Source organism: Sceloporus undulatus, chromosome 5 (assembly GCF_019175285.1).
Source record: "Sceloporus undulatus isolate JIND9_A2432 ecotype Alabama chromosome 5, SceUnd_v1.1, whole genome shotgun sequence".
Lineage (NCBI taxonomy): Eukaryota > Metazoa > Chordata > Lepidosauria > Squamata > Phrynosomatidae > Sceloporus > Sceloporus undulatus.
The window spans coordinates 39906431-39921633 of NC_056526.1; the positions used below are offsets into that span (position 1 = coordinate 39906431).

A 15203-nucleotide genomic window follows, 5' to 3' on the forward strand; every position below is an offset into this window, starting at 1 on the left:
GTTTACAGTTAATTTCAGATCTATGATTATGAGTCCTATGGTATCAATTAGATTGTGGACCATGATGAAAGGTAATGGTAGTAAAACTGAGAAACAGTATGCAGAAAGGAAAACACTAGGGTCAGGGTACAGACAATTTCATAGTCGGTTCATGGTTTATTAAGGGATAGTCTCTGCGAATCACACAAATGGGTTAATCTGCGCCTGCACAGTTCATCTGAACTACATAGCCGTAGATTAACCCATTTGTGTATATTCACAGATGACCACTTGAAGAAATACTGTTACAGGTAAGCCACCTGTCCGTTTCAATTTGACAAATCTAAAGCAACAGCTCCACCTTGTGGGAAAAGAAACACAGACAGAACTGCATGCATATTTCCCACAGTCAGTACTTCTAGTCTTAAAATTTGCAATCATGCTACTTCACAAACAAATATATTTGACATCCAAAAGGTCCAGAAATTAATGTACAAAAAGTTGATACTGAAGAACCAGTTCATATATATTAATATTTTTTCCTATTCACTATAGTCCCCACTTCAATATTCAAGTAACTTAAAACATGCCACATGAACAGTAGCCTTCAATTTAATGCAGGTTTACGTACATGAAGTACTTTAACTGATATTTTACTTGAATAATTTCTCTGTACATGAGCAAAGGTTTGTTATCTACTTTCTTTACTGATGTTAACTTTGAAGAGTAAATTGCCATCTAGCGATGTAGGCCATGTGCAAATTCTTTATGTTCTCCTTCAACTTATTTTCACAGAAGTCATTTTTTACAAACTCAAACAAATCATGACAACAAAATATGCCTCTAAATATCTTACTAGGGAACCCAAGCAGGAGAAGGTTATTGAAATCATGTCCTGCCTTAGAGCTTTCTATAAGCATCTGGCTGGCCACTCTGGGAAAAGAATGGTGAACTTGTTGCGTAATTGATCGGACCCCACATGGGTATAATAAAATTATCAATGTACTCCCATTAGCACACGTGACATCCATTTTTAAATTGGATGAAATAATTAGCCATAATAGTACGACAACATACAGTTCTGTCACAAGAATTCTAGCACAATAGCCTGCCTTATTCTTTTTGCTCTCCTCTAAGAAGACTTGCTTGCCTTCTACTGTTCTAGCTTTAGGACAGTATCCTTCTTCCTTCCAAGAGGAAGCAAGATTTCCTCACCTCAAGTGCTCTTTTGTAATCACCAAGATGGAAAGCACAATATCCAATCCAGAGGTCTGCATCTTGCTCTTGTTCCCCAACATGACGCTTAAACTTGTAGTAAGAGGGAAAACACAGATTTAAATGGTGTTCAGTTGTGGGCACATTCACATAAATTTTCTAAAATTATTTTATAATGGCTACTTTGCGAACAAAAGCCATACAGTAGAAATATACAAATTCAGTAATTTTAGAGTGAGGGAGGACTTTTATTCAACCAATTATTTAAAAGTCACATGTATATAAAATATGCAGAAAAGTCTGCATAATGACACTTGCATATATAATTTATAACACATTTACACAAGAAGTTGAATGCAAATAAACAAGACTGAATGCTTAAAAATACTTGGGACAACTATTTTTCCTGACTGACAGGGGTTCTTACAAAATAACATGACAAGCAGTAATTCATTGGTTAAGATCACAGAATCTCTATAGCAAAAGCCATACACTTGATATACAGCAGCTGTTAAAGATACAAGATCCTTAGGGCCCAAACAAACAGACCAAAATAAAGCTGCTTTGGGCCATTTTGGAAGTGTGCTGTTTAAATGATGCATGCATTCAAAAAGGCCGGAAACAGCAACAAAGCCATGCTCCAGTCCTAAGGAGTGGAGTGCAGCTTTGGTGCAGCTTCTGGCCTCTTAAAATGTGTGTGTCATTTACTGTAAACAGCATACCTCCAAAATGACCCGAAACAGCTTTATTTTGGTCTGTTTGGGCCCTTAGTCAGTCATTAACATACATAAAGCACATTCACACACAATGGTAAACAGGGACTGGAAAGGTTATTTTTAGACTAGGACTCCCAGTGGACACACTGGCTATCCTGGCTTACAAAATCACAATATACCCTTAAGTGCATGCAGTTTATTATCTCCAGTTTCATTTCTCCTCTTGCACACATGGGTGAAGAAACCAAGCAGGGACATATCTTAGTGGAGCATCCAAACCCAGGATTATCATTTACAGTGTCCAAGCAAGCAACAACTGGTTGAAAACTGTCTTCCAAATCCCAGTTTATTTGGGCATAATAATAATAATAATAATAATAATAATAATAATAATATGGTTCATTTGTATTTGCCACCTCTCCCTGTGGATCGAGGCGGGATTATAGCATGGATAAAATTACAAAGCATAGTAAAATACAGTATAAAAACACAATAAAATGCATTAATCTCTAACCCTCCCAGCATAAAATGAAATTCATCAGTAAATAATCACATCAGTGACTTTACCAACTGGGCAAGATGGAGAAGGCCAATTAAAGGTGGCAGGGCTAAAGTTCTTCTTCAGGGGTCAGTCTGAGAAGACCCGCCAGAAGAGATCCATCTTGACAGCCTTCTTAAAGGCATCTAAGGTGGTGATAAGATGGATCTCTTCCGGCAGGTCATTCCACAATTTTGGAGTGGCATAATAGAAAGACCTCTGGGAAGTTACAGCTAGTCTGATTTTTGGCAGGTGGAGTAGGTTCTTCCCAAAGGATCTGAGAGTGCAGGGTGGACTATATAGGGAGAGGCGCTCCCACAAGTAACCTGCAACCAAGCCATGTAGGGCTTTAAAGGTGATAACCAACACCTTGTACTGCACTCAGAAGCTAATTGGCAGCCAGTGGAGGCTTTTTAAGACCAGTGTTATATGGATCTGGATTTTCCAGCGACCAATCCGGCTGCCATGTTTTGAACTAATTGAAGTTTCCAAACTTGACACAAGGGTAGCCCCATGTAGAGCATGTTGCAGAAAACAAGATGAGAGGTTACCAGCGCACATACCACGACTTCTAGGTCCCCCTGGTCCAGGTAGGGTTGCAGCTGGCGTATCAACTGAAGTTGATATCAAGCGCTCCTGGACATCCTTTAGGGGAAGCGTGACCCCATCCAGGACTGGTTGACAGATCTCCAACCCCAGCTGTGGGGTTCCTATAGCAAGTCATGTAAATGTTAAATAGCATGGGAGACAGAGGCCAGATTTTAACTCTCTTTTAGAAAAGCAACTGTCTCCCAGCATCACCATCTGGAATCTGCCCAAGAGATAGGAACGGAACCACTGGAGCACAGAAAATAAGAAGAAGAGGAAGGAGGCAATAATTTTGAACATCACACTAAACCAGCAATGGGCAAAGCGACTTTGGATGCTATTGAACAGCACCATGCTATTGAACTACTGTTAAAAAGAAGGAAGCTTTTGGTATCTTAAAGGCTAGCCTATACATTTTAATGGATTGCAGCCTACTTCTCCAGATCCATGAAAGTTTAGGCTGGAGCCTATGAAAGTCCATGAAAGCTTGAAATAAATTGGTTAATCTTTAAGTTGCCAGAAGACTTTCTTTTTAAACTAAACCAGACTCACTGAAAATTGCCTGGATATTGGTGGCCTGTAGCTTTCAAGAGTCCTAGCCAGCTTAGCCAATGCAGACGAAGGATGGGGATCACAGTCCAACAACATGTGAATGGGCACAGATTCCCAGCCTTTGTCCCAAACTGATATAAATAGAAAAATTTGGATATCTCCTTAAAGTGGTTTATTGTGCAGAGAACAATGGATTTCTTATTCTGGATCAACAGGTCTACTACACCTTTACAGCTTCAGGAATGTATGCTCACAAACCATCATGACTACATTGGGAAACTAACCAGTACTAAAGTTGATAAGTAATCTTTTGGGAGTAGTACTAGATCTAAATACATCTGAAGCCACTCACAATTCATGATCACTGCCTAGATGTTGCTGGATAGTGTACTATATCCAAACACAATTCTGAAAAATGGGATGAAACCATCTTAACATACCCCACAATCCAGAGTATTATTAATAATAATAATAATAATAATAGGATTTATTTATATGCCGCCCAATCACTGGGAATCCGGGCAGTTTACAACAGAGGGGATAATAGATAATAGATTATTAGTATCAATAGATCAAGTATCAGAAAGCAGCAATGTCTCTGACTCTCTATCTAAGGCTGCATAAGCACTGCAGAAATAACCTAGTTTGACACCACTTTAACTGCCATGGCTCAATGTTCTAGGTTTCTGGGAATGGTAGTTTATTGTGGCACCAGAGGCTAAATGTCTCACAAAACTACAATCCCCAGAATCCCAGAGCAAGGATCTATAGCAGTTAAAATCGTGTCGAACTGGATTATTTCTGCAGTGTGGATGCAGCCTAGCAGAATCAAAGCCAAGGAGAAAAGCAAGGATGGTCAGTCTCTTTTTTTTCAAGACATTTACACATTCTGAGCCTCTGAACTGAAAAGGCATGATATCCTAAACAGGTGTGCCCATCCCAGTGAACAACTGGGGCTGCATCCACTCTGCAGAAATAATCCAGGTCGACACCACTTTAACTGCCATGGCTCAATGCCAGAGTGGTGTAGTTGCAGTGGTCCCCAAACTGTGCTCTTTAAGGGATTTTGGACTTCATCTCCCAAAATCCCATACTATTGGCGACCATGGCTGAGGCTTCTGGGGGCTGAAGTCCAAACTCTCTTTAAAAGCACAGTTTGGGGACCAATGGAGTAGTGGTTTGAACACTGGACTTTCTAGATTACCGCACTACACTCTTATAGTGCTGCTATTCCACTTTAGCCCCTCTGGCTGCCTCCTGTTGCATTCTGGGACTTGCAGTTTAAGGAGGGGGCCTTTAGAATTCTCAGCCAGAGAGCTCTTAGGCCTCACTGATTGAACTACAAACTCCATAATGCAACAGGAGGAGCAAAAATGGAATGGCGGCACTGTAAGGGTTTAGCGCAGTAATGCGGCACGACTCTGGAAACCGGGGTACAAATCCTGGCTTGGCCAGGTTAAACCCACTAGGGTGACCTCGAGCAAGTCACACTCTCTCAGCCTCAGATGACGCCAATGGCCAACCCTCCTCTGAGGAAACCTGCTAAGAAAAACCCCACGATAGAGGCCTTCCCAGATTAACGACTCAGCCGCCTCCCACCGTCTACCCTGTCTGCTTTGTTTTAACAGTTTTAATTGTATTGTTTATTACAGTTATTATTATTAATTTTGGTGAGAGACTTTATTGTACTGCATTTATATTTCCATGTTGTAAGCCGCCTCGATCTCATTGGAGAGGCGGGGTACAAATAATAATAATAATTATTATTATTATTATGAATAGGGAGGCTCTATGTCGATAACAACTTAAAGGCACACAATCAACCACAACAACCCAGTGCTACGGGTTTAATGTTGTAAGCCGCCTCAATCTCACTGCAGAGGTGGGATATAAATGAATTTTATTGTTGTTGTTGTTGTTGTTATTATTATTATTATTATTAGGGTGGCTGTAAGTCAGAAACAACTTGAAGGCACACAACAACCCAATGCTACGGAAATGTTGGGACCTGTAGTTTTACATGAGATGCTTAGCCTCCAGAGAGCTCTGGCACTGCCCCAAACAAACTACAATTCCCAGAATCCCACAGCATGGAGTCAGGGCGGTCAAAAGCGGTGTCAACCTGGAGGTTGTTCTGGATCAAAGCTATGGAATTCTGGGAAAACTGCCCTGGCTCAAGGCTATGGAATTCTGGGAGTTTTGTTGGGCCCCACAACAAACTCCAACTCCCAGAATTCCATAGCCTTGAGCCAGACAAAGAGTCAAAGCTGTGCGAAACCGGATTATTCCTCCAGTGTGGACGCAGCCTCAGTACCTCCAGGAGAGCAATGGCCCCCGTGAAGTCCCTCAGGCTTAAGAGCTCCTCAAACTGGGGGATCCTCTTGCCTCTCTTCTTCCTTCTTTCGGAGGCCAGGAGGGGGTTCCCGACGGCGGGCCTGAGCCTTGACAGCATCTGGGAAAGAAAGGAGGGGAAAATAAAGAGAGAGAGAGAGAGAAGATTGAGAAAAGGGGTCAAACGAAGCCCCCCCCCGTCCGCCTCCCCAAACCCTGCCCCGCCGTCCCCGTTTCACTCGAGCTCCGCACCATCTTTCCCCACTAGGCCCAAGTCTGCCTCTATTATTATTATTGCTACTACCAGTGTGAAGCCTAGGGACTCCGTTGCCCTGACAACACGCGCGGGGAGGGCGACAGTTAGGGAGCGGATTCAAAGCTGGTACGTCTCGAATAAGGGCCGGGTGGAAACCAGTGCTCACGTTGCCCTGGCAACGCTCGCGGGGGAGGGGGTAGTTAGGGAGCGGACTCAGAGCTGGTAAGTGTCGAATAAGGGGCGGGTGGAAACCGGTGCTCGCGCTCAACGTTCCGATGCTTTTGAGCTCGCGCCAGGCAATACACAGAAAGCTCAGGAATCTGAGCGTTGAGGGAGCAGGACGAGGAAAGGGAGGGAAGGAAGGGGAGAGGGAGGCCTACTTTGGACAAAGGGGCCTCTTTCCTTCTTATAACCTCGCACCAGTGGCATCCCTAGAGTTGGTGTGTTACCCTCCTCATTGACCACCTCCTCCTCCTCCTCCTCTTCCCATTTCACACTACACACAATCTCATTAGCAATGCTTTATTTTCACAGTGTTACTCATTGTATGATATCAAATTATTGCTTATTATTTTAAAACCCAGAAATCAGCAGGGACAGGAGCCCTGCTGGTCAGAGTTGCTGACTTCAGTCAAGATTGCTGATTAAGGAACCTATACTTAGGGAGCTGGGGGTGTTTAGCCTGGAGAAGAGAAGGTTAAGACCAGTGTTGCAGGGACGTAGCCAGGGTTTTAGGAAGGGGGGGGGGTCCAGACTAAGTGCCACCATTATAATGGGGCTTGGGCACGGCAGCGCAGCAGCACACACCATTCATTTTTCTAATGGAAGGGGGGGGGGTCCAGCTGCGTCCCTGAACAATGTAATGCTTATGTCAGAGTTATTATTATATATTAAAACTTAAAACTAACTTAGCCTCTCATTGACAAGTTGACAAACCAGTATATTTTATTACACTATAGATTTACAATTTCTTCTTGTAATTGTGAGTACAGTAATAAAATACTTCAAAAGATTAAAATATAATTCTTCCACTACAAATAATTTTATTTCTATATGCCAATTTGATAACTTTCACTTCTTTTCCTATAATGAAGTTGTGATACATTTAATGTGCTTACCTCTTTTAGTTTGCTGTCAGAACTTATTTTCTTTCTGATCACAAACACATCCATCTTGAACACTCAATATAAAAACTGTTAAACTATTTTAATATCACATCGCTCAGGAAAACATACGATGTGGTTACGCAACAAACATGGCAGGTCAGCAATAATGCACTGGATATCATTAAAACATAAACCAGACAGTCCAACAGCAGGCCAACAGGCCAAGGGATGAAGAGGGGAAAGATGTATGTCCTCCAGTGGAATTCCTGGCTGCAGTGTATGTTTGTACCATACAGTTCCCAGAATTCCCTAGCACTGAGCCAGGGCAGTCTGAAAGCAGTCTCAAATTAGATTATTGCTGCAGGTTGGCTTAATAAAGTTACTGCAAAAGTATGGCTTTCGGAATTTGTCATGTAAGACCCACAAGGTAAAATTTGTTGTGGTTTGAGTGCTGGACTATGACTCTGAAGTCTGGAGACCAGGGTTTGATTTCCAGCTCAGCCATGAAACCCAGTGTGTGACCTTGGGGAGTAAGTCACACTCTCTCAGCTTCAGAGGAAGGCAATGGCACAGCTCTTCTGAACAAATCTTGCCAAGAAAACCCCAGGATAGGTTCATCTTAGGGTTGCCATAAGTTGGAAAGGGCTTGAAGGCACACACAACAACAACAACAACCCAGATCACAATGCGCTGTAATGGAACTATATTCTGTTTTAACTTTAGCAGTGGCAACACTGTGAACAACTACACTGTCGAAATAATGCAGTTTGACACCACTTTTAACTTCCAGGACTACCAAAACAAAAACAAAAACTCCTGGGATTTGTAGTTTTGTGAGGCACCAGTACTCTTTAACAAAGAAAAAAAAAAGCTTGTAAAAATTGAGCTACAACACTTAAAGTGGTGTCAAAGTGTATTATATCAACAGTGTAGATTCCTCCATGCTATAGAATTCTGGGCTTTGCAGTTTGGTGAGAGGGGCATTTGGAAAGCTCAGCCAAAGATGGGGGAGGTCACTGAAATACAACACCCATAATCCCACAGCACGTTGCCATGGCAATCACTCTATAACAGTGTGATAAACTACTCAAGTTGCAGTGAGTGGCTATTGATGAAGGAAAGGGGTGGCCTTTGCCAAGCGCCGCCTTTTCATTGGTGCTTTCCTTCCTCGCACTGATGGGCGCTCTGTCCAATCACAGGAAGGAGCGCAAGGGACTCAGGCAGGGTAGGCATTTCCATAAGAAACTGACCGCCGTCACTCTGTTCTCATATCCAAACAGAGCCCCTGCCAGAGCCATCCTCTTTTAAAGTGCCTTGATTCACACACACACCGTCCCTCCCTCCCTCCCTCCCTCCCTCAGCCTCCCTGCAACTTTCCCCCCCTTTTTCCTCCAGTCTCCATCGGAGTCTGTGCTTTTGATGGAGGGGAGGAGGAGGGGGAGGAAGGAGCTTGAAAATCCCCAGTCCAGATGGGGGGGGGGGGCCGGACCCCACCACCCCCCCCCACCTTAGCTACGTCCTTTAGTGTTGCCTATTTCCGGGGAATTCCCCAATTTCCGGGTAATAAAAAGCCTTTCTGGGGAATTTTCGGGTATTAAAAATTTATGGGGATTTTCCAGGGAATCAAACTTTTCTGTTGGGGAATTAAAAGCCTTTCTGTTTATAGGGAATTATTTCACTACCCCCCCCCCCCCAATGGCTGAAAATGCCTTTCCCGGCCCCAAAAATGGCCGACCTGGAAGTCCCCACCCCCAAAAAATGGCCAAGCCAGAAAATTGCCCCTTTTGCCTTCCCATAGTGCTTTGCAGTCCCTTGACCCAGACGTCCCCCCCCGACCCAGATGGCCCACCCCTGACCCATTTGCCCCAGGGAATTTGGGAGTGTTTCGGGGGTTTTCAGGAAGATTTCCTTCAAGGGTGATTGGCAACACTGGTTAAGACACCATCCAGCCTGGAGGGAGTGAAAAGACAGGCCCAACCCCATCAGGCCTAGCCTGAAGAAGAAGAGCCCTCCCTCCATGGCATCTGACACCATCCAGCCTGGAGGGAGTGAAAAGGCAAGGCCAGCTCCATTGGGCCTGGCCTCGATTAAGAAGAGGAGCCCTCCCTCCAGTCCATCTGCCTTGGTCCAGGCTCAGAGGAAGAGAAGAAATGCTGGACCTGATCCCCTTCCCCACCACTATTCCTTTCTCCTTTTGTGTCCTGTCTTTTTAGATTGTAAGTCTGGGGGCAGAGAACCATCTAATTAAAAAGACTGTCTGTACAGCGCTGCTTAATAATAATAATAATAAGAGGTGATATGATAGCCCTGCTTAAATATTTGAAGGGATGTCACATTGAGGAGGGAGCAAGCTTGTTTTCTGCTGCTCCAAAGACTAGAACCCGGAACAATGGATGCAAGCTCCAGGAAAAGAGATTCCAGCCCAACAGTAGGAGGAACAACAGTAAGGGCTGTATGACAGTGGAACTCACTCCCTCAGAGTGTAGTGGGGTCTCCTTCCTTGGAGGTCTTTAAACAGAGGCTGGATGGCCATCTGTCACAGGGGGTGGTGCTTTGATTGTGAGTTCCTGCATGGCAGGGGGTTGGACTGAATGGTCCTTGTGGTCAGATCCCACTCTACGATTCTATGGTTCTATGATTTTATGACCAAGGAGTCATGATTGAAAAGGAAACCTGGGGCTCGACATACAGGTGGCACCCTGAGTTGGTGTTGCAGCAGCTGCATGCTGCAGCACCGATGCACTGCCAAAAAGAAGCTGTTTAGAGCGACTTCTTTTTGGCAGCGTCACAAACAGGAAGGGCTGCCACCATGACACCACTTCCTGTCAGCAACATCTGGACACTTTGCGTCATCGTTGTCATGGCGGCCCCTGTGTGGACAGGAGGCTGCCAAGATGGTGGCGTCCATACGGACTAGGGTTCTGGAGCGGGCGGTTGGTGCACACTCCCAAACCCTAGAATCGGCACTGACATGCCGCTTCCCACCAGTTTGTACCAGGCCATAGTTTATTTAGCTGCAGCATTGTTTCCAGAGGAAACTCATATACCAAATCTTGGGATGCCGAATTCAAAGTGAACCAAGTTTTTATAGCATTTTGAACAAAGAAAACTACAAATCATATTTTAATTTTAATTCAAATTACAATATCCACTGAATTGAATATAAGGATAGAATTTGTCCATGTGGAGAGTGCCAACCAGAATCCATATCTCACATTCTTCTTTATTGTATATTTTATAAGGATGATAAACTACGATTAATTACCCCTTTATTAAATAGACATCTAGGCAGAACCTCTGAATGGTACCTGAAGTTTTTATTGGCAGATGAGGACAAAAAGATCACACAGGAAGTTGCAAAGTTTATTTTCTCGTCTCTAAAAGTTCGTAAAGTCATGTGCTATAAAGGAGAGTAGTGATGTCCTCTCCCGGCTCTAACACTTATGGAAAATTGGGGTGGGCTGGATTATGAAATGGCGAGTCTGTTAACTAAACCACTGTTGTAATGTATTTTACGTGTTCGTTTATATGCTGTGTATGTACTACTCTTGCTACTATTTAATTTATGGTTTGTTAACTGAAATAAAGGCATTCATTAATTCACAATATTATACGCATTAACCCTAAATGTATTTACATATACACAGTGAAGGTTTGGTTAAAATGTGATGTTAAAGAAAGAATTTAAAAAGAATAACAATTTCAAAAATTTTAATATTTTTTCCCAAGTCTCAGAAGACTCAGCCATGTTGGCCAATGGTCTGAGATTCTGGAAGATGAAGTCCAAAAAGCCCATTTTGGGGACCTTTGTGTAGCCAGAATCACAAAGTTGGAAGAGACCCCAAGGGCCACTAGCAGTGGCACCCCTAGGGTTGGTGTCTTACACACACACATACACATTGACTCCCATTTCACACCATTCAGAATCTTTCGTAATGTTCCCCCCCCCTTTTTTTCACTAAAGTCCCTCATCAATCATAATTCCAATCTAGCACTGAATATAATGCAGAGGCAGCTGTCCTGTGTTGGCCACTTAGGAAAATCAAATAAAAATCCACCAAACAGTGATACCTTTATTGGCCAACTGAAATGCACAATATACTTGCTGCAAGCTTTGGAAGCTCCACTGGCTTCTTCATCAGCCAAGGTGTTATAAACCAAACAGGAGGAAAAAAACAATTGGAGATGTTAGTAAAATGCCTGCATTTTGTTGTTTCTGTCCTTAGTTAAGATGGTATGAGGTGGAGGGTAAATTTGGGGAGTTTAAGAAAGTCCAAGAAATTTAAAGTCTATTTGCATACCAACAGGGCTCTGTGAGGCCACAGGCCTCTTGTAGGCAATGGATTAATGTTTTTGCATCAGGAATAATTTGGTAGGTGTAGAGGTAAAACATGCTAACCCAGACCAAATTTAAGAAGAAAAATTGTTTTACCTTGGTTGAATGTCCCAGTGCGTTGGCTTGTTCTTTAGGGTTCCCCTGTTACAGCTACAATGTGGTATCCCACAGTCCAGAAAATATGCAGGGGTAGCTGCATTGGCCATTTGGCAAATTCAAACAAAAATCCACCAAACAGTGATAATAGGACATGTCCTGGAAAAGGAGGATGTTTCCTCACCCTGAGAGTGTGTCTTAAGTTCCGAACATAAAGGGGACAAAAATAATGACCACAGATGATCTACATAAATTCAACTGAGACAATGAGGAAATCAAAAGAGTTCCCCTGTAGATCAAACATTGATCAGAATGGAGACTGCAGTCGGGAAATCAGAAGAAGACTAGGCATAGGAAGGGCAGGTGACAAAGAAAATCAATTCATTTGAGATGTAGTGCTGGAGAAGAGTGCTGAGGATATCATGGACAGCCAAAAAGACGAATAAGTCGGCCCTAGAACAGAACAACCCTGGAAGCCAAGGTGACTAAACTGAGATTGTCATTACTTTCATAACATCGTGAGAAGGTACAACAACTCATTGGAAAATACAATAATACTAGGTACTTTATCACACAGGGAAATTCAGGGAAAAGCGGGGGTTTAAATGGACATTATCCCGTGAAAACTGTGCTATTGCATTGAAGAATTTTCCTTGTATCTATTTTCTTCACTCTCCAGCTCCGACAACCATACATGCTGATGGGGAATACAATGGATTGGATGATTCTAACTTGAGCGCTCAGTTGTATATCTTTACCCTTTTGGATCTTTTCTAGTTCTTTCATACCTACCCTTACCATTTCTAGTCTGATTCCTTGACTGCAGTCTCTGTTCTGATCAATATTTGATCCAAGGTATTTTTGACTGTTTCCATTTCTACCTGGAATTTAGCTGAAGAATCATAAATTTGATGGTGTTTTTGTCAGTTATCAGTAGGTGGCAGTAATAAGGCTTTTCATGTTTGTTTCATCACTAATTTCTACAAGGCAGTGGCAACTGTTGTTGATTTTTTTCCTTATGGTTTATGTTAGCACTTGTAGTATTAGAAATGTATTTAACATTTAAAAATTTGAAATTTGAACTTGGGAAAAGCCTCACATGAACAACGTTTTCCCATTTCCCATCCCTGAGATAGGTCATGGAAAATCAATGTGGTTTGCTGAACTTTGAAGGCTTGGGTTGTTTGCACAAATGCTGTTAAATTTCCTGTTTGTTTGTTCAAAAATAATCTCTGGAAGGTTATAAAAGTTATATTGTTTGTTCAAGGGAACTATGAGTGATTCCATAGCTCAAAGTATCTATTTTAAAAGACAATTTAATGATGTAGTCAATCTTATTGTATACATGAATGTTTGGAGTAACCACAGTTTTTCCTAGAAAATAAAAAGGAAATGAAATGGCCCGTATGCATACAGTGTGTTAAAAGGATTTTGCTATCTGTATTTTTATGAGTGTTTTTCTTTAAATGACCAGTGTTTGTTATACTGAATTTGAACAGATGACCAACTGAGACATTGTAAGGAACTATACAACATGATAAAATAATTTCCCACAGATATGCAGGACCAATTTTACTGACACAGTTTAAAAATCTCAACCAGGCATCTTCAATCTGTTACCGTAAAATAACTCAAGTGGTCCTATGGATTGCTGGTACTATCACAGTTGAGATATTTGGTTAAAGTTACTCATTTATTAGGGCAAATCGCACCAATTCTTCAAGTTATACAAGGGATACAACTGGCTATTCAAGGAAATGTCAATGCATAGACAGTCTTCCAGAAAAATCCATCCTAGCAGCCTCAGCTGTCAAGGCCCTTTATGTCAAAATTATCTCAAAAACCACAAACCATCAGGAATATAATCCCTGATGGTGGCACAGCATATCAAGCCACTAAACCCTGCCACTGTTACACATGCAAAATATTTCAGCTTTGGAGAAAACATATCTTTAGCTCTATGCCACTTTCACAGGGACATGTGTGCTTTATAGTATGCCAACATCTTCATGTCTGATTTAGAATTCTTTTCCCTACACCAAAAGCCTCTTACAAACCCTTTGAATGGGGGGAATGAACAGCCCAGTAACAATTTATTTCAAAATGCCTTGTGACATGTAGGGTTGGTATTTTTTAAAGAACAGTTGGCCCTTCTTATCTACAGACTTTTTTATCCATGGATTCAAGCATCCCCGGCTTGAAAATATTCAAAAAAGTATAAATTCCAAATAGCAAACCTTGATTTTCCATTTTATATTAGAGACACAATTTTATTTTCCATTATATTTAATGGGACTTGAGCATTCATAGATTTTGTTATCCATAGAGAATCCTGGAACCAAACCCCAGTGCATAACAAGGGCCTGCTGTATAAGGTTTTTTGTACAGAAGAAAATGTAGTCATATTTTACACACAGACTAGCTGCCTTTTGGAAAATAAGCAGAGATATACTAGCTCAGTGGAATCTCTCTGCTTTTTTTCAACTGGCAGCTATAAATAAAGTAGGTGTCTGTGTGTAAAGACAAGAATGCTTAGTAAAGTGGGAGCAGTAAAGCAGTAAGAAAATAAGATGTCCACATTGCAGGGGGATAGACTCAAGGAAGCAACAGATCTGAGTTCGCAGGAACTGAGCAGGGTGTTAATGAGAGTGTACCTTGGGAGTCTCTCATTCATAGGGTGACCATACTTTGCCGACAATTTGGCAGTGGTTAACATCATCAACAAAAAGAAGACAGCCCAAGAGTGTGGTGCTACTAACTGATGTCAAATCTGGGATTAAATTAAAGAAATGAGTACTGTCATGCTACAAGTACAGTACATATTAATTATTCTGTAAATAAAATCTAGGGAGTACATGCCAGTATGGAGATCTTTGAATACACGCCATTTGACTTCTATTATGTTTCTGGTACTATCTATCTAATTCCCTTTTCTTGGAGAAATATAAATCAATAGACAAAACGTTGAACAAACTGTGTGCTGCAACAAGTTGCTTGGGAGTGTCACTTCCTCTTTTCTCACTATTTTTAAGCATTCATTTTTCTAAAGTGAGCAATATTGTGCCATGTGGGACCATTTGATACTTGGGCTTCTGCACCCACAGGAAATGGTAAAATTATTATTCTAGTTGAGAGTAACACTGCATAGTGCCTGATCTGCACATCTTAGTGTTCATTTGCTAATCCTCTTCTTTGGACCCTATCTCACGGGATTGAAAGCCCAGTTTACCTTTTCCAAATTCAGTCCTATTTTGGGAGGCAGCCGGGTGTTATTGCAAAGAAATCACTGCTGAATTGTCACCCAGGACCATCCCAGATGCAACCCGGATCCTCTAAGTGTTCCGCAGCCATTTTTAGAAGTTGGATAGGAAAGATAAATTAAGAAATAGGTTTAGCTGATTACCCATAGAGTTACTTTATCTAAATTTAGGCCCATTGACCAGAGGGTCATATATGAACTTTTTTGTACTGATTGGCTTTTTCAAAGTCC

The 15203-nt window shown here is 42.0% G+C and overlaps 2 protein-coding genes across 4 annotated transcripts in view; one reads left to right on the forward strand and one right to left on the reverse strand.

Annotated features, from left to right (window-relative positions):
* TTC26 (tetratricopeptide repeat domain 26) overlaps positions 1 to 6380 on the reverse strand; it is a 43125-nt gene extending 36745 nt beyond the window's left edge. Inside the window, exons 1-3 of one of the 3 annotated variants that reach the window (XR_006104085.1) lie at positions 6172 to 6278; positions 5903 to 6040; positions 1195 to 1287 (exon numbers count right to left, since the gene is read on the reverse strand). Coding sequence is in view for 2 of the 3 variants with exons in the window: in XM_042468573.1 (XP_042324507.1) it covers positions 1195 to 1287; positions 5903 to 6040; positions 6172 to 6174 (234 nt within the window). In the remaining variant the exon portion in view is untranslated. Of the gene's footprint in view, positions 1 to 1194; positions 1288 to 5902; positions 6041 to 6171 lie in introns of all 3 variants that reach the window. The other 2 variants (XM_042468574.1, XM_042468573.1) reach the window with 2 other exon arrangements.
* A 137-nt stretch (positions 6381 to 6517) lies between these two features.
* GUCY2C (guanylate cyclase 2C) overlaps positions 6518 to 15203 on the forward strand; it is a 70135-nt gene continuing 61449 nt past the window's right edge. The window contains exon 1 of the mRNA XM_042468571.1: positions 6518 to 6615. The gene's annotated coding sequence lies outside the window, so the exon portion shown is untranslated. The remainder of the gene's footprint in view (positions 6616 to 15203) is intronic.